General features: G+C 33.9%; 1 protein-coding gene across 1 annotated transcript in view; it reads right to left on the reverse strand.

Moving 5' to 3' along the window:
* The window catches only part of LOC132558637 (mRNA-decapping enzyme 1B-like), a 99,324-nt gene extending 87,462 nt beyond the window's left edge, over positions 1 to 11,862 (reverse strand). Inside the window, exon 1 of the mRNA XM_060223235.1 lies at positions 11,743 to 11,862. Within this exon, the coding sequence (XP_060079218.1) occupies positions 11,743 to 11,862 (120 nt within the window). The remainder of the gene's footprint in view (positions 1 to 11,742) is intronic.
* Between the last annotated feature and the right edge of the window lie 12,958 nt (positions 11,863 to 24,820).

The raw sequence follows: 24,820 nt of genomic DNA on the forward strand, positions 1-24,820 counted from the left end.
CACCACAGAAGGATCGTTTTAACTTCTGCTTCGAATTGGAACTCACTTTCTGTATGACTAGTATCAAAGATTACTTTTAATTTTGCTATAAGAATAGAGGATTTTGATCAACATAACTAATTAATTCAACCACTAAATATTTAACACTACTGTACAGCCTGATTTGTGTCTACACCAGAATTGGTCTCATCAATTAATATTACTTGCAAAAATTATATGATTTTCATATGCACCCATGAAGTAGTTAAATCATTTCTGGACTTGGAAGAACAAAATCACATGACCTTTGACCCCTTACCACGACCTTGATATAACAAATAGACCACTGTGTGTAATATATGTTAAATCGATACTTTTCTTGAAATTAAAGAATAGTTCCAATCTGATAACGAGAAAACATGACTAACAAATAATACTCAAATGCTTATTTCTTTCTGTAACTTGAAAAACTTCAAACCTGTACATTGCATTTAATAAAGACTTCTTCTCAAATGAAGAGATATGTAAAATAGACAGAACCTGTCATGTCCAATCTGGAAGTATTTTATGTGTATATTTGTGAGACAGGTAATGAGTAAAGACTGTGTAACAGCCACACTGGCAAACACAGACTCATGTGTATATATATAATTGCAAATGGGTTTTCAGACCAACATTCCATGCTTAATATACTAATATACCATTTTTTTCTATTAAATTACACCCTCATTTTATTTACTTTTGATAAGAAAAATAACAAGCCCCTCCCCCCCCACCTTCGCCTCACCCTAACACACCAACATCTGGAATTTCCTATTGTCTCTTCGGCATTATTCACCTAAAAGAAGCCTTGTCCCCACTTCAGTTATTTTCAGATTCCATTACAATAAATGGTACTTGTCTATGAAAGTCTGAAGCCTCCCTGAATGAATTCTCATTTCATATGCATAACTCCTGAAGTTTGTTCTTTAAATCATGAAGGTATAAATTATAACCCTAAGAATATATATGTTTTAGAATATTCTCATAGCATTTGACTCATAATCCTCATTTATCAAATGTTATATAGGTAGAGACAGCATAAGATCCAATGTCCAGTAACTAGTCCACAGTTAGGTTAGTATGTGATTCTGATTGTAAGTAAGGGGCTGTGATAACTTAATTAGAAGTGTGTTGTCCTACACAACCTCAGGTGAAGACCCAAGGTGCCTGGTGATTGTTTTTCAGAAAGCTGAGAAAAGGAAAAGTCTCAGATGTAATGGGTGTGTCCTTGGACCAGATACTTTCATATAATTGCTCTAGATAGCATGTGATGGGCCTCCTGCATGTTGTTCACTTAAGGTAGCCAAAATCTACTACAAAGTAACCCTGGCTGTTACCTGAGCATTAAACCCAGCAGACATCGACATAAAATCAAGTTTCAGGGAAAATCAATTAGTGGTACAAAGACCTAGAGTAGTCTTGAAATTAACTAGAGAATAAACAATGAAGCAATTCCTGAACCCAGGCAAAAAATGTTGCCATTTGATGTCAAAAGATTGGAAAATCACTGTTTACCCTTGTCATATTTTTGCCACAAAAGAGCAAGAAATGAAATACTTTAACTTTGTATCTATATAAATCGACCAGTGCAATACATATATACCTGTGCAATCTTGTTGAAAAAAGAAAAAAAAAGAAGAAAAACCAAGAGGGCCAGCCATGGTTCGTAAAGGTCAGTTGATATCATTGTGACTCCCTAATAATATCCAAGACCAAATTTGAGCCAAATCCACCAAGGAATTAAGAATGGCGTAATTTCCTCTTTAATTTCAGAATTAATTGCCTAACCCGAATAATGTTTCAGCCAAATTTAAATGAATTTCATTAAAGCATTAAGGAAAAGTAGTGTTTTGAAGGAAAATATTCTCGAACTTTTACATTTTTGACCCCGCCCCCAAGGTCACTAGAAGTAAAATCAACTTTCTGAATTTAAGAAATGATTTCCCACTCACTAGGATGATTAAGACCAAATTTGGTTGGAAGTGAGCCCAGCATTAAGAAGGAGTAGCATTCTTATGCAAAAACTTGCCTAACTTCATCCATTAAGGGCCTCGTCCCTAAGTCCTTAGGGGTCCAATAAACTTTCTGAAATTAGCAATAATTCCCCTCCAGAATGATGATCCAGGCCAAATTTGGTTGAAATCTGCTCAGGCGTTAAGCAGAAGCAGTGTTTTAATGGAAAAGTTTACGGAACAAAAGATAGCATATGACAACTGACGATAGGATATCACGACCCTTATGGTCAGATGACCTAAAATCCCAGTTATGCAGTAATTTTATCCAATGAGGCAAAAGAAAAGGAAACTTTATTGAACAGAGGCCTTATGATAAAGAAGTACCAAACAGAGGTCAAACAATCCCTTGTGACAAAATATTATAATATTATAATTCTGAATTCAACCTTTTGCTTGTAAGGATTTCTGATTTGATAAACGAGATAAAGCTGTTCCAACAATACATATATGAAAATTGATATCAGTTACTGAGCCAGGGTACACTACACATCCACGACCATCCTGATAGGTCTTCGTGGTTTACACGTGTGTAAGAAATGGGGTAAGTGTGGCCCACCGGTATGTGTGTATATACAGTATCTATTTTTTGCAGAGATGAAAGACTCCGCACCTAAAGAAACCTAATGATATTATATACAGCTAACTGAGACACACTCTCTTTGACTTTGTTGTGATTGTTTGGAAACAGGAAAAATATGCCAGTTAAAAAGACCAGCAGATGTTGGCTTAACAGCAAAGGTTTACTCCATTATCTCCAGAATAGATTGGCTCTATAGCATAAGGTGATGTAACCAGTGCCAAGGTATACAGGGATATGGAGACATCCTACAGGAACCAGGCCTAGGAAGATCTCATCTTTATACATAATAATAAATTCCCATCAAAATATTTTGGCTGTCTACATAGACCAGCTGGTACATGGCTGAAAAGATATTGAAGAGAGTACGGTTTAATTTTCCGAAAGCACACAAAACTGAAGCTAAATTTTTCTGCTGTTTAGCTGCTATACAAGGTAACAGCCATATCAACCTTGAAAATATTTGTCTTCAATTTCCAAGAAGCACATGTGAAATATAGTTGGTTGGTGATGTGTTTTTTTTTACTCTTTCTATCACTAGGCAGTGTCTCACTAATAAACATAGGTATTCTGGTGGTACTATGAGGCAACCTGCATTCTTGATTTTTAGAACCATTTGTACATCAGTGGAAATATTGAGTGGTTTTGGAATTTGGTTCCCCAGTCATGATGGTGTGTTATCCTTATAATTACTGCAAGCTGTCGGTAGCCTTGACATATCCACATACTGAGGGTGCCAGGCAAGGGAGTTGAATGGGCAAAGTCTTAACAATGTGATGGATTTTCTATGAATCTTGATTTCCACATTAAAATCAATCAAGGTTAGTTAGCTTAAGAGATTAGACTGGCATTCTTTTCTATGATAATTAGTAATATCATCCATCTGACCATATCAAAACTTGAAAAATCAGTCTTTCATATCTACATATCGTGTATGACTAGTTCTGTGGACTATACAACCTTCAGCAGTGTGACGTCATATCTACATATCATGTATGACAGAACCAAGGGCAATATACCCTGAATGACATGTGGTGTCAAACTGACATGTCATGTATGACCATTTTGATGCCACATCTACATGTCATGTATGACCATTTTGATGCCACATCTACATGTCATGTATGACCATTTTGATGCCACATCCACATGTCATGTATGACTAGTACTTTGTCTCATATCTATGTAACGTATGACCTGAACCATGTAAGATTTAACTATGAATGGCATATGATGTCATACATATGTTGTGTATGACAAGTAATGTGGACTATATCATACTCAGCAGAATGATGTTATATGTCATGTATGACCAGTACCATGGATTATATAACCCCTATCAACAGTGTGATGCCATTTTTATCCTGACACTATGACTGTATGATAGGATGGTGATGTTTCAATGCTAAGTCTTCTATGTCACAAGACACAACTTTATTAAAGGAAGGATAAAATCTGTGTATCCTCTGCCCTCTTTCTACAAACTAGCACATCCATGTATCACCAGGGATAAATTTCAAGGCTAAATCTACAACAAAATAGCACATCCATGTATCACCAGGGATAAATTTCAACGCTAAGTCTACAACAAAATAGCACATCCATGTATCACCAGGGATAAATTTCTAAGCTAAATCTACCACAAACTAGCACATCAATGTATCACAAGGGATGCATATCAAGGCTAAATCTACAACAAAATAGCGCAGCCATGTATCACAAGGGATAAATTTGTAAGCTAAATCTACCATAAAATAGCACATCCATGTATCACAGGGGATAAATATCTTAGCAAAGTTGCACAATGTCAGCTTTCACTGTAGGGCCTAGAAATGTGTGAAGGGAAGTAACTCTATCAAAACGAAAACTCATACAATAGATGAGAACCATTCCAACAGGCAGAACCTATTTACTGAATTATAATGATAATTCACTGTATTTAATCAAATACTTCAATCCAAATGCAGCAATTTAATAATAAAGACACTTAACAAATATTAGCACTTCAGAAGACATATAACACAAGAAAGATAACTCCTGATGCCCTCCTTTTATTTTTCCTTCCATTTGATGCCTTCTACCTACTCTTGGTTTTTTCAAGTACTGATAGATTATTTAAAGTGATAAGTACTTTAACTGGAAATGAAAATTCATATTTAATTCTTAATTCTGTGACCTTCACTGTTTAAATTCAGAGAGCATGTGACAATCTAGATCATTAGATCACAAAGTGTTAAGTTCCCTCACATATATTTGGTGCAGAACTGACAGAGAATTTAATATGCATTTTTATACATATGTAGCTAAAAAGAAGAAGAAACAAATGCAAATCTGTATCATTGTGGTACATTTTAAAGTTAGTTAGATATATATGATAAAATGATGAAACCATGAGATGATCCACATGGTAGTATGACTTCTCTAACATGTAAAATAAAAAGTAATAGAAACAGAATGTGTGTTCATATGACATCAATTAGACCTGCATCAGGAAATTCTTGCTTGTCAAGCATAAAGATATACATGCACCACAAAACAATGCCTTTAGGCTTATGTGTGATTATGAAAAAATAAATAGTATTCATGAAGATAGGTTAATAAATTATGACACTTGCTTTAAACATAATTATATTTTGAATAATTTATACCTTCAATACTAAACTATTACTTCTATTAAAGTAGGATAAATCAAGGTAATTGTCTGTGTGCTAATAACATGTACCACACTCTGCTTACTGGTTAGCATTAGGAAAATCAACTTTAATGGACAAAGTCCATGAGAGTATTTGAAGATTTCCAAAAATGTATACCAGTATATGTTTCAATTGTAAGATATTGAATTAAAACCCATACTTTAAGTATCCCTGTGTAAACTAAAATAATTATAATGGATTCTATGAATAAATTCACAAATAACCACAAGATGACACAGGTAACATAAGTTCTAATTATCTCCCCTTGACCACAAACTTTCTACAATGACTTGTTGCTTGACTATAGCCAGTGTGAAAATAAAAATAGTTCTCTATGTTTTTCTCTCTTTACATATTAACATTCATTTGTGATGGCATAATCAAGATGGAAAAATTTCAATAATTTTCGAAAAATACAGTAGGCCAAGATTTACGAAATAGAAATGATTAGATGTTTCACATATTTTAACAATAATTTGGTAAACAATCTTTAAATTAACAATCTATTTTCTTCCTAGTACTTACACTTGGCTATATCAAAAGCAACAGCTGCTTATATCAAATATTTAAATCCTTATATTAGTAATCGAAAGTAGAGAGTTACTCACTGTTACAGTTTATGGTACATAAACATTATTAGAATCCTGATGCATACTGATACATACAGCACATAAATGAAATATATGACAACATTTGGCATCTGTTTAACTGTTAGTGCTCATTCATCCAAAGGAGGTAATAATGCTGAAATCATACAGGAATTTCAAGTATTTTGTGTCTCCATTAATTATTTGGCTTCAATTCAACTAGGTAACTGTGCTGAGTACACCGAGTCACAGCTGACTTTTTGAAAGTTTCTCTATCATAGCGTTAATACTGAATCTGAAATAATCTTCTTCCTCAGTGGGATACAGTGCTGTGGGATAACTATATTAACTTTCAAAATGTGAACATTACAATACTGTAAACAAGTCTGTTTAGTTGCAATCAATTTTTTGTGAAATATCAATTATGTACAAAAGAGATTAATTCATGCATTTGTAACGATTGCTATAAATTACAACGTACAAAAACTACAGTTAGCACAATCATAATTTAGCACATCTCTAGTGTGAAAAGTGCTGAAATAAGCAAACTGCTAAAATACGTATCTTCTACTAACAGCTTATTTTTTCACTACGTCACTCATCCATATGCTAAAAACTGCCAACAATAATACTTTCAAATTCTATATTAAGAAGAGATAACTTATATTTAAATTCTATCGGTGAATACTTGTAACTTGGATCAATATTTTATACATCACTAGATTTATCATGACTGAAGTTATGTATTTTCACCTACAATGGGACTTACAATTCAGGAAAACATCTGCCACAGATCAGATATAGCAGCCTAGTCTGTTATCTGGTATAATAAGAGGTTATATTAGGCTATACGTCTACAGTAATTTCATCCATGACTGAAATCAAATCAAACACTTTATAAAGTACCTCTGTACTTTGTCTGATGGCCACAACACAAAGTCGTCCTTATCTATCAAAACCTATGTATAACTACTAAAGGATCAAAACTAATACCATTGAGAGCATTCTAGACATAAAGATGGCCAAAAAGTACCCATTATGTAAAAAGTGAAATAAAATCTAGCTCATATTGGGACACTTAACACTTGCATAGTTTGATTTTCTTTACACGAATATTTGTCAAACAACCTTTTGAACCTCTAATTTATCTGTATCTTATTTTGCTTTATAGATGTTTCTTCAAAATTAAGCTTAAATAGGGATATGTAATTTTGATATTAAAATTCAATTAAAGCTATCTACCATTCTACTTGTCAGTGTTGATGCCTGTAAACACCTGTTGTTGAGTGAGGTGTAACACAGGTGGTTACATATGATTCACATGATGAGGTGATCTTTTCCATTTTATGTTGGTCTTCTTCTCTACATGTTGAGGTGCTCTCAATGACCCCAACTTGTATACTTATCCTTAAATCTAAACATTTTCTCCCAGCTATTAACAATCACAGATTGAGACAGATGTTCAATAGAGTAGTCACTCAGGATTGACGATCAATTATGATAAAAATAGGTATGAAAAGACATATTGTGACAATTGATTATGAAAATCTTCTAATTGTGATTAGCTGTACATCCCTCTGTCAGTCTAAACATTACTATTGCCTTCCTTTTACTGATATTTTCTAATATTTACATTAATAGTTTCAATGAAAACACTATCAATTTGGAGATTAGATAATCATTTTGTTTTCTTGGATTCAGCAAAACTTTGAAAAGTATTGTATAGTTTACTTGGAGCTTGAATCAGTGTCAATCTATACTTGTAAAATTACCCACTCAGTGCAGTATTTTATCAAGGAAATAGACAAACGCACCACAAACGATTTAGGAAACATGTTTGACCCCCTACAGAAATGTTTTAGTATTAGAAGTAAAATTGTCCTTATTCTGATCTAGAGATGTAAAGAAATCAAGATCCTAGAACATTTACCAATCTATATACAAGGTAACTTTTGATAGAACTGTCAAGATGTAACGGGAGGTAAAGACAACATCAGTTCTGAGTGTGTTGGTTAATCAGCGGGGTGCCCTATGTTTGGTATGGATACCAAAAGGTATGCAGGACAACAAAATGAAATATGAAAATTACTCCAAGTACTTTTAATCACAACACACCCAAGCATCACCAGTAAATTGGCTATTTATTGGTTCACTAGTTTCGCCTCCATATGTGAGGATTCATCAGGACCAGCACTTATATCTTACTACAAGTGGCAATTAACAGTCCTTAAGATGTTCTCTATCAACCTTATACAGTTAAACTTTGTGAATATATATGCATGATGCATTGGAAATCTAATTCATCTGCGTATACTCTACCTGATCAGTACAGCAAAATCATTGGTAAGTTAATACTAGTTGAGGAAACTTTTGGAAGGAAAAGTAAAAAAAATAGTTATCTAAAATTGTTTACATACTGATTAACTAATTTAAAACTAATATTGAATATTAAAATCAACTGCAAAAAATCCAGTAAATAAGAACTGACAAAATGAGTTTGTCTCAACTGTACATCCTTGAAACTCCAGAGGTTACGATCACTTTCCTTTTCTGCATCACTTAAACATGTCATGGCAAAAATTAAGGCACAAAGCAATTTGATTGGTTCCAGGAGAAAAAAACTGACCAATCACAGATTGATATGCTCCATTTAAACTTCAATGTCAACGATATACAGTTATGCAACCTTGAAATTCATTTGATGTACATCAAAAGATTAAACAAGCGTTTTCGTCCTGTCAACAAGGAGTCTGTCGCACATGAATCCTTCAATTTTGCCATGACATCCAGGGGTGCAGAGAGTGAAAGTAATTGTAAATCAAGATGCTCACCTATATTGTTCAATGTATTTTATCTCAATGCGAAGTATGTTTATTTAATGTTTGGCGACTGAAATATGATTTATGTGGAATGTATGGGCTAGCAGTAACCTACAGACACTCAGATATTATCCAAACAAACATCTGGATTTTGGATTTTTTAAATTGTTGATATTGTACTTGTTCATGTGAAGCAAAATATGTTTGATTTGTTCTGGAATCCTAAATAAAACATAGCATATCTGCTACGAGAACCAAAATAATGTGGTACGATACCATACCATCGCAATTCAATACCTCATGTAATTTTTAACCTGTTTATTCATATGTTAATACAGCATATCCTGTTGTAACAATGAAATGATAGTTGATATTCCCTTTACAAAATCAATACCACCTAAAGTAACAAGGGATTTATCAGGTGTTTATAGAGTCTGGAATTCTACACCATTCCTTAATGAAACTAGCACCTGTCTTTAAAATTTTAATCAGAAGTAAATTAAATCTGATACATCATTACACATAAACTTGGCAAATCCTTAGTCCAACATAAAGCTTTTCTGGCTATTAAAGATAGCTTCTCTTTTGCTGAATAGGTATTATTGTGATGAAGGAAGAGTCATTACTCTTCTTTGTATCTTGTGCAATGGAGTTTAAAAAAACTTCAATCTCATTAATATACTGCGAGATTTTGAGAAGGAAATGAAAGAAAAAAATCTTTTTAATTTTATTTCAACTTCTACAAATATTTTCATAATGAAAATCCCCAATGCTAACAGACAGTAAAGTTTAAATCACATAAACTGAAAAAAAAAAACACTTAATCAAACATTTGTCACTTCATTATTTTCCTCAATTAATTGGATACAGGTGAAAATGATACATTGATAATACTGAGATTAAAGAACAGCACTGGCTAAGAATTTGACAATTGCCACCTTGCTTGGTTGTTGAAAGGTTTACTCCAATGACATGTCTGAAATCATATCCATTTCAAAAGAGTTCATAATCATGATCATGTTGAATACAAGATTAGTAGACCAGAGTTTCCAGGTTTGATCCCTAGTAAAGGCAAACAAATAATTACAATGGCGCCTGTTTAGGAACACATGCCACTGACGTATTTATGCTCAAGTAGTGATCTATTTGTAATACATGATATTTTGATTCAGATCAATACACTCATAGACAAATTTGTCTACAGTTTTATCAAATAAAATAGGAATAATGTGTATTTTGTATACAAATGAATTGCTTCAGCATACTGGACATGTGATTGTCATGGTCCCCTTGACTTTCCCACATTATAAGTTATTGACATAATGAAAGTCTGGTAACAAAACTAGCAAATGATGATGATTATCTAAATAACTGAATATCACATTACAATATTCTATAGAGCCTGACTGCAGTTTAATTATAGTTCTTAGAAATTGATTTAAAAGTGAAAAGAGCTGGAGGTATGTTTTGCTGCCATTATGACTAAGTCGTCAATAAAATGAATCAATTCAAGACATCATGATCAATATAAATAAGAATTTGTGCTAATATTAGTTGTTACAAAATGCAATTGTCCAATAATATTATCTTGTTTTTTTTTTCATCTCTATTTCTGTCTTTAAGTTCAGGTTGGACTATTATAGTGGTATCACTTTTCATTAATGCAGCCTAAAACGGTTTGCTTGGTTATTACGGTGACTGTGTCACCAACTCATCTCATTTTGTCAAGTAAACCTATGATGTCCAAATCATGACCTTTTCAAATCGTAAAAAAAAAAAAATGCTGGAACCACTTGAGCCAAGCTCTTCATGTGCTGAAGGCATCCAAGCAAAGCCATGTACCGGTAACATGTACCAAATATTTGTCTTTACAACATGTAGTGATGAAACAATAAAAAATTCTTCTGGAATGATATGGGACATAGGTGTTCCACAGAACATGAGGCTATTGTTACTGAAAAATTTCATGACAGCATTTTCACATTCCTGAATTCATTTGATTTTATTTTTTATATGAATGAAATTGGCATGAATTAAAATTTCTTTTTTCCTCTAAGTACCTTACATATAAGGGTCAACCAATATCATGTCAACATATACGCACTCACACACAAAACATCCCAATAATTAATCAACCACAAGCTGTAGTATGCCAAATTCTCTTCATTTCTTAAAGCACTAACCAGTTAATGGAAACTAAAATTTATCAGTGTTTCATAATCTAGATAATTCCAATTGCGAATGCCATCATGGCATGTAAATTTTGCTCTTTCCAGTCACTGACTGACTCCTTTTATATCTTTTACTTTTGATCAGTAGGTAAAAATTGAAATTTTGGATCTAATATATTCAAACTAATGTTGAACATTGTCTAAATGCCAAGAAATGTGACCACTTTACAATAGCATTGATTTCGAGGCCTTTTTGCTTAATTACCTTATAAAACACCCTGTACCCCCTGCTTTTTCATTTTGAAAGCCATAGTCTGGATTTATTTGACAAGAGGTTGATGACACTGTTATTATTATTTTATTATTTTGTAAAACTGAATATCTTAATAAGCAGGTTTTACTATACTCTGTACTAAAACACTAGCCCTAGCTTAACATCTGTCCATAAGGCAATCTTAATATATGAAATACTGTTTAACTCCTGAGAAAATCGTGGAACACATAAGCATTTTCAAGTCACTAATTTATAAAAAGAAATCCAGGAGTTGTTCTCTCCTACATTACTTTTAGTAAGCGAAAGAGAGGGAGAGAACACTCATCCTTTGAATGCGGTGATCCAGTAGCAAAATTGAAGCTTTTCTTGTGGCACAGTTTCTATTCTTTATCTGTGTGGTCGTGGTGAAATGCTAAACAAGTATGTAGAATGTAAGGCTAGTGACCGTAGAGTGCACAATGAACACTGAACAAGCTTACATGACGGAGACGCCACACTGCTGACAAAATAAAACTGAAAACACCTAGAGTTTTCACTTAGACCAGGGTCTCGACAACCTTATACACATGAAAGATAGATACTTACCCATTCATTAGCTACAGAGCTGAATGAATAAAGGGCTACTTGTGATGCTGTATCGAGAATTTCTGTAATATACGGATCTCTCTGCTGCAGAGCAGCAAGATTCATCCGGCCTTCCGCCATATTCCAGAAATCGAATAGCTCCGCACTAAAGAGTATGCGGAGCTACAGAACGAAAATTGATAACATTATAAAATACATGGTTACAGTAATAACTATGTATTATTTAAAATAGATCCAAATCAATACTTGAAATAGGGTAAACAAGTCGTGTTTTTATATGAACCAATATTTTATGAAGCGAGCTAAAAATAGTACAGGTGCACTGAAAACCGGTCAAGCGACACGGTTTCTTTCACGGTGAGCCGACGTCTATGTGATCGAGTCTACTGTGCATCGTTTACACACACGACGAGGATGAGAGCGGAGTGACCACTAAAGGAAATTATCGTTATCGTTTGGATTGTAAAACTATTCAATAAAATGAGGAAAATCTGGAATTTACGAGCAAGATGCCCGGATGCAGCATCATGAGCAGCAAGCAAAAATGGACGAAATTTGTGTATTGTAGCGAGAAATTAATCGGACTTTCCCCTCCAAATTAAGTCTACAATGGCCTCTCAAGGCCCAGGTAAGCAGTTTTCTTAGACAGATATTATAATTGTCTGTTGGAATGATGTGTATTTTTTCTTGTAAACGACATAATTGTCGTCTGCTGCTGTTGATCGAGCAACAGTCCAGTGCCACGATAAGAAGAAAAATTAAATATGGCTTCGTCTATCGTGAACAAAATTGTTGCTGAAGCAGAATTATGATGATGATGCCCGATTTCGATATTTTCGTATATTTGGTTTTCTCTGCATGCGTGTCAGAAAATAGTGCGCTGCTTTTCGATTTTCTTTTTTATTCTGTAAATTATGATTTTGGTAAATGCCATTTACTTAGTGAAAACTATACCCCGTTGAGAGACCGGTTGCAATAATGCGAGTGGAAATTCGTTAACAATACTATTTCGTCCTTCTGATCGCTACATATATATGTGTTGAGAGCATTTATCAAATTTGTCTATCTATTAACTTACATTCTTAACTCACCTGTAGTGCATAAATAATTTAATACAGGCTATGTAGTGTTTGCTATTTAAGCAATGTGGTATTTTCTCTCAAAATCGTATTTAGATATTACAGAAGTCATTTAACTTAAGATATGAAATAAACACTGCTTAAAAGTGAGCTCTCAAAATAACATTTTTTTGCTACTAGGCCAAGTGCTTTCTTCATTTTCACCTGAGACCTGAATAAGATGCATGCTAATAAATATAGATCATTTTGAACTGCTTAGGCCTTGTCTTATTTCATGCAAATTTGTGGTTTCACACAAGCCGTTTTATCATATCATATTATGTGCATGGAATGTAAACAAATGGTGTTCTTCATTGTTGTGGTAGTTGATTGTTATCCCTGTTAGTTTTAACTATATTTTTTTTCAAAATATTGACATCATATTTGAAATTATTGATTTCAATATTTAAATTTATATCAAGGATTGAGGGCTTGAAGTATATTTTAATTCCTTTGTAAAAGCTAAAAGGTTAATGTGTAGATCTATGTATTTTTCCAATAAATTATAATCACTAGGTCCAAGTTCTTAGTAGAAAGTTTTGATATCATAAACCTTTCACCAACATTTATCAAAATATTTATTCTTTATTTTGTCAATTCCACACTTGTGAAAATACATGGGTAAAAAAATGGATTTATGGAAAGAATATTTATAGAACACACTATTATAACACTTTCTATATCAAGTCTAAGATAACAGCAAATTGGAGATAAAGTAGACAGGGTATCAAGTTGTACTATATACATTGTTCTCCATATATTTTGTATTTCTTAACTTTTTGTTCAACATTAAGAAAATGCGTAAAGTAACAAACTCCTGGCTTTTTACTTATAATGCTATGACAACATTCAGTTGAGTATTCTATATGTGTTTGAAATGACAAAATTAACTTCTAGCCTGAAGGTTTATGTTGATTTGACAAACATTGAAATACCTGTGTCCAGGTGAACGGACATTGAGGGTGTATATAGTCCAGTCAGCTGGTTATAGGTTGGTGTTAGTTGTGGACCGTATACTGTTGTAAAGATATGTGTTGTGAAATCATATTTACGGTAGATATGTACAATGACTATACACTTTCTTATTGGTTATTTCTTCTATGATTGATATATTTACAGGTAATTTTCAAATTGCAAAGTCTACATATACAAGACTAAATACTGGATTTACACAAAGTAATGTAATACCAAAGATTTTGAGACTAGCTCATTTAAACAAACTGTTGATTTGAAAATATAATGCAACAATTGTTTTGTAATGTAGATCTCTGTACACATGTGCTGTAGTAGTTACATGTACATGTGATATGCTCATGTGTACAGTATTACAATACAAAGCTATGTAGCTAATTCTAGCTGTACATTGGGAACAAGAGATGGCCATGGGTATAGTCACAAATATTTGTGGTACACCCCTTGCTTCACACTGTCTGACATAAGGTGATGGGTAATGCATCCTCTTGGTATATTATTATCAGTCTATGTTCCCTAGTGCCAGGGGAGAGGGTGCCTTATGTAATTGAAGACAGACATGGGTTCATATTCCCTCTTGAGCTACTGTGCTGAAGAATGACATAGATATCCACTGTGTCTGTATTGACAACAGTTGTTGGTTTTGATTTCATATAATTAGTTATATGGATGTTGCCCTCGATTGCAATATTGATACCATATTTGATGTAATAAGGATGGTGGCTATGTAAGAGTAAACTACAAGAGACATTTTAAATATTTTCCCTGCTCAACGAATGGTATTTTTCACCAGGATAGAGAAATCATTCTTGTGCCTAAACGAAAAAGCAAGAAAGCACATGATAACATTGGTAACATACAGTCTATTAGCAGAATATGGTACATGGTAGCTTGATTTTCATTTAATATTGTCATCACATCATTGATACTAGAATTATAAATTGTTGTAGGGGACCCAGTGGGCCAATATTTCGTAAACATTATTGTACATGACTTACATTGTTAATAACAGATGTTTATATCAATGCACACTGGGGATTCTTAATAAGGAATTAACTCTATACTTATTGTACATGTTTGTAGTATACATGTTATATACTGATCCAGTGTGATCATCATACAAGAGATGGGAATCACTGTAGATGAAATTTATCAGTGATTTCTGTCATTGATTTACACTGTCTGCAATATGAATAGCATTGATTGTTGGTTGCACATACATACACCAGATTCATTAGGATAATTATATCATTTTCTATATTACATTATTGATTGATTTTTTCTAGGTTATACTGTCTGTGGCAAGATTATTTGAAAGTGAAATTATTATTATCATGAATTGCATATGATTATGCTCAGTGGTGTTTAGAAGACCTAACTGTTGTTGAAGGTTTACCTAGGTCTAGCTTTACAGTATATAGGTTTAAGTTTTAAATTCATATCTGGCTCATAATATTGTTGTACAATATAGAAAGATTGACCCAAAGAAAGATATTTAATTAGCGTGATATATATATATTCCTCTCAGAATATTGTATAGTTTGCTTTGATTTCTAAGGCTAGGTGATATTAATTATCAGTTTTTGCTTTAATTGCTGCAATGATGAAAGACTAGATTTTTTTTTCTTCAAGTTTCAGACAGTTTAATTACCAATGCAAAAAGTATGGTTTATGTTGTATGAAGTTATGTAATAATTCTTCATAAACAACCATATAAGCAAATTCTTTCTGTGTAGACATGTTGATGGTTGTATTTCATGGTTGTATGATATTCTATGAGATATTCAACTGATGTTCAATTCCAGCTCCTCCCATTTACATTTGTATTGCTATTTATAATAAATTTTAAACATTTTACAAAAATATTATTTTTGTTGTTGTGTTAAAGCCACAGCAGGATTTAATTCACTATATATTACTTCTTCTTTTGTGTTGTTCAAAAACAGCAAATGTGTTGTGATTTTCATGTCTCAAGTGTGATTTGCAACTCCCATTTGTAGTTCAGATTCCGCTGTCTAAATCATCACAAGATATCCTCAGTTACAAATGTCTCATGTTCTGATTAAAACTTGGCAAATTTTATACTTCTTATGAGTAATATATATGAATTCTTGATAATTAACAGTCTGCTAGTATATACATTGTACACACATGTATTATATATAGTTTGTATTTCCTTATAATTCCTCATAATTATAGGGTATGTAATATGTAACCCCTGTAGGTGTGAATTTTGCTGGATGCCAGTACATAGTGTTTGCTAACTAGCTTATATTATGTATCTGGTATGAGCTTGATGAATTTTACAGGTGTTGCAGGTTAAAATTTTGCCTTGGGCTACAGATATTAATATGTAATAGAAAGTAGACCACTTCTGAATTATAATGTTCTACACATGATCCAGGTACTATATAGAGTATACATGTGTATAGCTTCTAAGATTCAAATGGTACTTGTAATATACTGTATGTTGTGTTGAAAATCTGGTATTTTCACGATATGAATATTGTTCTCATGATGGTTACTTTATATATAGTGAGTTTTACCAAGTTAAAATAGTTAAATTGACTTAACTAAGTTGCAGGGTACAAAATAACCCCATTGTATTGATATTTATACTGTGGAAACATGGTATATATAAGTAATACTACTCAGGATTAGGATTTTTCACAAGCAGACTGCAACCTTGTGTGATATTTGGCCATCATATTGTTATGAGCAGAACCCTAAACATTGTCTTGAAGTTGTGTAAAAATACTTAAAACCCATGCAGTATCTCACTTTTACCGTAGGGTCATTCTGCTGAAGTCCTTATATTTATTATTTACATAGGATTCCACTCTAAATTAGCTGATTTTCTATTTGGTTAAGATGTCAGTTTGCAAAATTTATCTGCCTAAAGAAGGCAACACAAAGTTTTGAGTTTGATATTTTGAAATACTTCAAAATGAATAACACTTTCTTGTATTTTGATTAGTGTATTCAATGATTCAAGTGTGAGACACTATACACAGTGCAATAAATTAAAAAAAAGAAGCATGTCAAATTGTTGATAATGTTACAGAAGGGTATTTAACTTGTATAGAATGGAATATAAAACATCACTGGATTGCTCTATCATACATTACATGTTACTATATTTGATGATAAATGATTTGGCTTGGCTGTAGATAGTGTGAAATCTTTAATATGTTAGACGATCAAAAGCTAACAAGAAATATTTCATCTTTTAGGTATATACTCCAGCTGTTAGTCATTTGGGATAACAAAAGGATCAGATTCCTTATAAGAAACAATGCACTACTGGTGCTGTTGGAACAATAGAATTTTTCTTGTACTAGGATGATTCTCTTATTGTCAAACAAAATGTGAGAATCAGGACTGAATATGTGCAGAGAATTTAAGACGTTTTTCATTCAAATATCCCATATGATGAGTAATTGTTAGCCACATGCATGACGTAAACTGATTCCCACATCCAGGATTGTGCCCAACCTACGTCAATTGATGATACATAACCGTGCCTATAACAGTAAACTGCATTTGTTTGTTTTAGCAATGTTTTCATTTTGGGTTGATATTACAATGAAATTTAACTTAACAGAGTAAAGAAGCTTTGCAAGGTTATTTTGCATTATGACCTTCAGGTTGGTAATGTCGGTAGAATAAAATTTCTTCGCAGGCTAGTACTTTTCACTCTGGTCATTTGTCAGATGATGATGAATGTATAGTCATCAAAATGTCACACTGAAATTTCTACTTTTTTTTTTTTTTTTTTCAAACATTTTATTGACCAAGACAAGACATACATAATATTACAAATGTGTCCTCACACAGGAGGCTTTCATACTTACACACTTCTCATATTCCAGACTATTAAACATATGTACACACACCTACACACACACTTTTAGTCTTAAATGTTCCTTCTGCTGGTCTTTTCTAGCTTTACAAGTTAAATTTTTCTTTGAAGATATATATATGCATGGAGTTGGAAGTATTGTTATAACATGGACAAGTTACTGATCATCCAGATATGGTAAATGTGTTTGACTATACAGTATCATAAAAATGATGACACAAGCTATTCACACACTGCTTGTTCTAAGTCTACCTGCAAACTCCTGATCAGCTGTTACTGATTGTTATGACCAGACTATATGTATATAATACTGAAGTCACTTCATTGTCCTCACTATTGATTATTGATGGAATAGTAATTTACTGATGTAAACATCGATAACGAACATCCATACTGATTGCATTGTGTGCCTCGTGTTAGCGCTGTCCACAATCCTATTGGCTGAGACCGTTGATCCAATAAAAACAGATTGAATCAATCTGTGTGTGTTAAGTCGTTCACATAGATATCTTGACCCAACTTTTCCTGTACAGCATACTAAACAGAAATCTGTCAAAACTACACGACCAAATCAAAATGTTTGTCTGTTTATAAGATCACAGAACTGCCATCCCTGACAGATTTTGTGGATGTCAGATTCATAAATCTGTAATCAATGAAAACATGTGAAAAACAAGAATGATAAATCAAGAAATGTTGACATCTACCAACCTTGAATCAGAATTGAAAAGAAAAGATAACAATAGCAATCAACAGACACAGTCCATAGATACATTTTGTTTTATATGGCTACAATTTGTCTGTCAATACCGTTAAATCCATCTTTTAAAGTATTAAGTAGTTTTCCCTAAAATTTCCATCAGGAACTCCAAACTGAATATTGAAAAAAAGGGAATTATTCTTAGTATTCCATAATATTAGGTCACATTCAGCTGTATATGATATAAAATGAAAAGTATAAGTGTAATTGATATTTAGCATCCTCACACAGTGAGTATTGGGGATGGGATGTAGAGATGTTCCCATATACATGTAACTTTAGAAATGTACATATACAAGAGGAGGGGGATGAATTTTGTAGGCATGAGCCAATTCTTTGGAATCTTTTCTGCTAAGAATGTAAGAATGACAGAAGTTTGTCAAAATTGGGACTGTAACATTCTTAGGTGAAGGAGACTAATTTTGTATAAGTGATGGGTTTGATTCCTTAGAGGCAAAGGGGGCGGGGCCTAATAATAAAAAAAAAGGAATGGCTTTAAAATCTTTCTGATGATAGGATTGAAGGATTTTGATCATCACCAAGTTTGGTCTGAAGCATCTTTGGGTGGAAAGGATTAAATTTTGTATGAACTGAGGGTTTGCATGATTCCAGGAGACAGAGACGTCAATTGGTGGGTCCCAGTAGGAAAAAATAAAAGTAAATCTTAAAAAATAATTCATCTGCAGGAAAGAAGGGCCCAAAAATTATCGAAAGCATCTTGGGGTAGAGGGGATTCACCTTTTTGGAAACTAAATGTCTGATCCAGGGATATTTGGAATTGCTTTTGTTTATAGGATTCTAATGATATGATATAAAAAAATCATTGCAGTGATGGAAGATAAGACCTGTATTGTAGATATCTAAAGTAGGTAAAATGTGTCGTAAAGGTGATTTGTTATTTTTTACTACAAAAGACACTTTAATGCAAATGTAATATTCTCACATGATGTTATGGTTCAAATATAAGATATATATTTATCATTATACCATTGTTAACATTTTTTTGATGACTACAGGGCTTGCAAAATATACAATACTCGATTGTATGGCTTTGTCCATGGGTATGTAGGTAGACACTTTGTTCAGGCTAATGCACACAACAGCTGGTGTTAGACAAGGCACTTCTAACAATGCAACTTACTTTGTAATGTGAGACAAGACCTTGCTTAAAAAACTGAATTTGGTATGAAAGTAAGCAACAAGGACAGATCATGATAGTAATGTTTAGTGCTAGAGTTTTTAGATGACTTCTGTTACAAACCTGTAAGATAGTGAAACTACTGAAAGTAATATAACCAGATACTTGACATAAAACCAAACTGACTGTTTAGTAAGTGTTGATTTTAATAATCATAAGATATCTGTTATCCTGTAAGGAATCCTGTTTGATGTACCATATTTTCTGGGTTATAAACAGCAATGGAATATATTCAGCGGGGCCAGATTTTAGTTTTTTTTTTGTTTTATCCACATATGAGCCGCACAGTAATATAAGTGGCACCATTTCTTACGATATGGTGACCACTACTGTTGATGTTTGATATCCTGGTAACAGATAATGGAAGGCAGTTCTTTCGAGGTGGTAACTGTTACCTTGACCAAAGTTTGTTGATATAACAGACTATGTAGGGCAATTTTTCATGATCATCAGTGAAACATTTGATAAAGTTTGCAAATAAATTATACACAGATCCACGGTTAATAAAGGTTATTGTTAACTTCCGCTATGGCTTTGAAGTAATTGCGAAAGTCCAGATGATATTATTGTAATTTATATTAAAAGGTATGATTAATTAAACCCGCAAGCATGTTTTTTTTATTTCAATCTTCAAATCATCCTGTATACGATTGCAAATGACAGTTCAAAACAATCTGTTTCATTCACAAACGCGTAACGGTCATGTACTCATAAAACTCGGTACCGTTTCGTACTGGTGTACTGGTACCCCCTTTTTTTTCATCCTGCTGGTTTTTTTTGTCCACATATAAGTAGTACTGGTATGTAAACAGCACACCCCAACGAACAATGAAAATAGGTGTGGCTTTTAATCCGGAAAAATGATATTGTATTTTATCAAAAAAGCATATTAATAAAAATGAGCTGAAGCATTTTCATGCCATTGTCTATTTACACTCATGTAGCACTTGATAAATTTGTGATACATGATATTTTCAGTCAGATCAATACACTCATAGATGAATTAGTTTGAGAGTTAATCAAATAAAATAAGAAAATTATGTATTTTTTTTTGTACACAAACTTCAGTTTTTAATTTCTAGGGCAGCATGGCTCACAGGACGTATGCTTGTTATGTGATGGGTGTGCTTTTCATGTAACAGAAAAGTATGGATGTTTATGAGAGCCAGATAACAAAGGTTTTCTTTGTAAATCTGACAAATAGTGATAATTAATAGTATATATGTAAATGATACTGAATTGCCTCATATGATCTGATCTGCATGCAGTTAAACTTTTAGTTCTTAAAAACAGAATTAAACGTAAAAGTAGAAATTACTTGCAAACCAATATGGCAGTACATGGGACGATCCAATATATATATGTAGCAGGGCATCAATATTACTTCTTAACAATGTTGAAGCTATTTGTTAAGAAATGTGATTGTCCACAAACTTTATCTTGGTTTTGCTATGCAGCTTGTGGGATAGTCTTTAGTTACACCAGCAACTCATGCCAACTTGCAGGCTTAGTCATGATGAATCAGTTGAAATATTGGTGTAATACAAACATTCTCTGTTGAATCGAAAGTAAAAACTATATACAGAAATAGATAAGAAAACTTTCCAGATTTTGAGGCCATCTTCCAGGTGAGTAATAGTGCAATGCTGATTGCATCAATTAAATATCAATGTATTACAAGCTTTCATAGTCAAACTGATGTGAAATATAATTCACAGCAATAGATCTGCAGGTTTTCCAGATTATTGAATTTACCGGCAATGATTTAATTCCTAGAGCAATTGATTGACATACATAGTCACAAATAAGCTTGCTCTTTTGGAAATTTTGGCATTTCTCTGATTTATTGTATGAATGATAACTCATCAACCTTTCAGTAATGTGTAACAGTTATTTGTCCTTCAATATGTCTCGCATAACATTGCAAAGAGTCTGATAAAACTACAAAATAGTGCCTTACAATAAACTTTATAACATGCATCATCTACATTACATCATAATGCATTTTCATGTTGTAAAGATGTCAACTTAAATAGATATGTTGTCTGCATATAATGGTTTCTTTTCTGTTTGCCAGTACAGGGCTCTCGATCTGCCAGATTTTATATCAGCCCCATTCCCAATGCAAAAAAAGTATCTTTTTTTCCCAATTTAGACCCCAAGTTTTCTCAATTCTAAGGAAAACGCTGCTATTTTTCCCAATTCTAAGGGCCCAGGGCCCCAGTCCCAAAATGGGGTGTGAGAGCCCTGCAGTAACTTTAAAAAATAATGTACATGTTGTGTGAACCATTATATTGTAAAGTTTTCCATGACAATGAGATGTGGACATGCCTCAAACCAAACAATGTCAAAAAGTCATCCAAAGAACAGGTTTAGCAGCTCAGCTATATAATTATATAACTGCTTACACTTGTTTTCATTTCTGGTCAATGAATGAAGCTGTTTGTGAAACCACACCTTGATTTTTGAGAAGCTAGCACTTGTTGGTCATCCCTATTTTCATTAAGTGATAGATTTGAATCATTCATTAGTTTCACTTCCAGGTCATATGGCTGAGTTACGGATAGCTTGCTTGATTGTTATAGATTTTTGTCAGGGAAAGTAGTTTAATACTGGTGGGTTCCACTGTATATAAAGCCTTGTTCTGCAGTGTAATACTGTTGGGTTCCACTGTATATGAACAGGGTTTTCCATAATTTTGTTAGTAGTAGGCTGTGTAGTGAAAGTAGGAGGCTGGCCTGCCGTGTACGTGTAGTCGTGTACGGAACATTATTACAAAACTGGATTGGTGTAGGTGGCCAAATGATCAAAGTAGCCGGTCAAATTGGCCGGCGACTGGCTCTTATGGAAAACCCTGTATGAAGCCTTGCTCTGAAGTGTAATACTGTTGGGTTCCACTGTATATGAAGCCCTGCTCTGAAGTGTTATACTAGTAGGTTTCACTGTATATGAAGCCCTTCTCCAAAGTATAATATGATGGGATGCACTGTTTATGAAGCCCTGCTCATAGGTATATTACTAGTAGGTTCAACCTTATATATGAGGCCCTGTTTAGAAATGCAATACTGGTGGGATAGACTGTATTTAAGGCCCTGCTCAGAAGCTTCAGAAGTTTGGTACAAGACATGGTTCTGTTCATGAGTATGAGAAAATACTGTTCTAAGAAGGCTGTGACCATTACTTCGTGGCCGAAGGAAATTTTGACATTTGTGATGAGACCTGTTCACAGCATTCATAACAACTAGCATCATCAGTAGCTAGCAAGTTGAGCTGCAAGTGATCCCAATTAATCATGATCAGTTACTCTGGAAGATTTCTCAACTGAAATTTAACTGCTTTGGCAACTTTTGAAAATTTTCAAGTTGTGCAAATGAGAAAGTTTTATTGCTCAATGTTGATACTTTGTGGGGATTCTTTCTATTTCTAAAACAAGTTGGTTCTTCCATTCTGTAAATAGAATTTTTGTGAAACCTTTTGATCATCCTTGGTCAGCTTTGCTGTAGGTAGCCAGATACACTGATGTCTCTTTATCTGTAGATTCAGCTGAACAATTGAAGTGCTAAGTCATACATATTATTAGGCAAATCATAGTGTTTCATCTGTTTCCAGTCATAGCCTCCTAGCGATGAGGTTCATTTGTGATCAACAGTTCTGTGTGTGGAAAGATTGAAAATCTGAATAATGCTTGTAGTGTTCAAAGGATTTTTCAAAGGCATTGTTTTGATGAGTCTTTTGTTCTACAAATACAGAATTAAATAATTCTATGAAACACATCATCAGAGTGTTAAGGGAAACAAGGTTAAAGGCCTGACATGTGTTGTAAATATCAGTATGAATCTCTGACTTTAATGAGAAACAATCTACCAACCTAGAAGTTCCAAAAACCTACCAAAGTCATATTACTGTTTGATGTAGTGTCTCAATTAGAAACAACCTGATGAAGCCCACCTCAGACCAGTTTGGCTTTGCCTATTTGTAATGTATTCTGGGAATAAGGGAATAGATGCTGTGAATGGAAATAGATATTGTCAACAAAGGAACATTTGAGATAAGGCATATTTAAGTAAAAGGGAAAAGATACTGGAAACAAGGGAGCAGATAGTGTGATCAAGGGAACAGATACTGGGGGCAAAGGACAGATACTGGGGACAAAGGACAGATACTGGGGACAAGGAAACAGATACTGGGGACAAGGAAACAGATACTGTGATCAAGGGAGCAGATAGTGTGATCAAGGGAACAGATACTGGGGACAAAGGAACAGATACTGGGGGCAAAGGAACAGATACTGGGGGCAAAGGACAGATACTGGGGACAAAGGACAGATACTGGGGACAAGGGAGCAGATACTGGGGACAAGGAAACAGATACTGTGGTGAAGGGAGCAGATACTGGGGACAAGGGAACAGATACTGGGGACAAGGGAGCAGATACTGGGGACAAAGGAAACAGATAGTGTGATCAAGGGAGCAGATACTGGGGACAAGGGAACAGATACTGTGGACAAGGGAACAGATAGTGTGATCAAGGGAGCAGATACTGGGGACAAGGGAACAGATACTGGGGACAAAGGAAACAGATAGTGTGATCAAGGGAACAGTGTGATCAAGGGAGCAGATACTGGGGACAAGGGAGCAGATAGTGGGGACAAAGGAAACAGATAGTGTGATAAAGGGAGCAGATACTGGGGACAAGGGAACAGATACTGGGGACAAAGGAAACAGATAATGTGATCAAGGGAGCAGATACTGGGGACAAGGGAACAGATACTGTGATGAAGGGAGCAGATAGTGTGATCAACAGAGCAGATTTTGGGGACAAGATAGCTAGTATTGGAGACAAAGGAACAAATATTTGGGACAAGGGAACGTATTTGAGGAACAAGAGAACAAATATTTGGGACAAGTGAACATATTCTAAGCACAAGAGAACACAAATTTTGGACATGGGAATAGATACCAGGAACAAGAGAACATACACTGGGAAAAAAGATAACAGATTCTGATTCTGAGAACAAGGGCATTGAAACCGAAAACAAGGAAACAGATATTGGTGACAAAGTTAGCACCACTAACAATACCAGCTCTGAGGGTTGAGGCTGCAGCTATTAATGAAAATCATTGACTAGAGCTGTAAAGTTCCTGATATAGGAGTAATAAACAGACTAT

Source organism: Ylistrum balloti, unplaced genomic scaffold, assembly GCF_031769215.1.
Source record: "Ylistrum balloti isolate Yb309-2 unplaced genomic scaffold, AGI_CSIRO_Ybal_v1 Utg370800, whole genome shotgun sequence".
Classification (NCBI taxonomy): domain Eukaryota; kingdom Metazoa; phylum Mollusca; class Bivalvia; order Pectinida; family Pectinidae; genus Ylistrum; species Ylistrum balloti.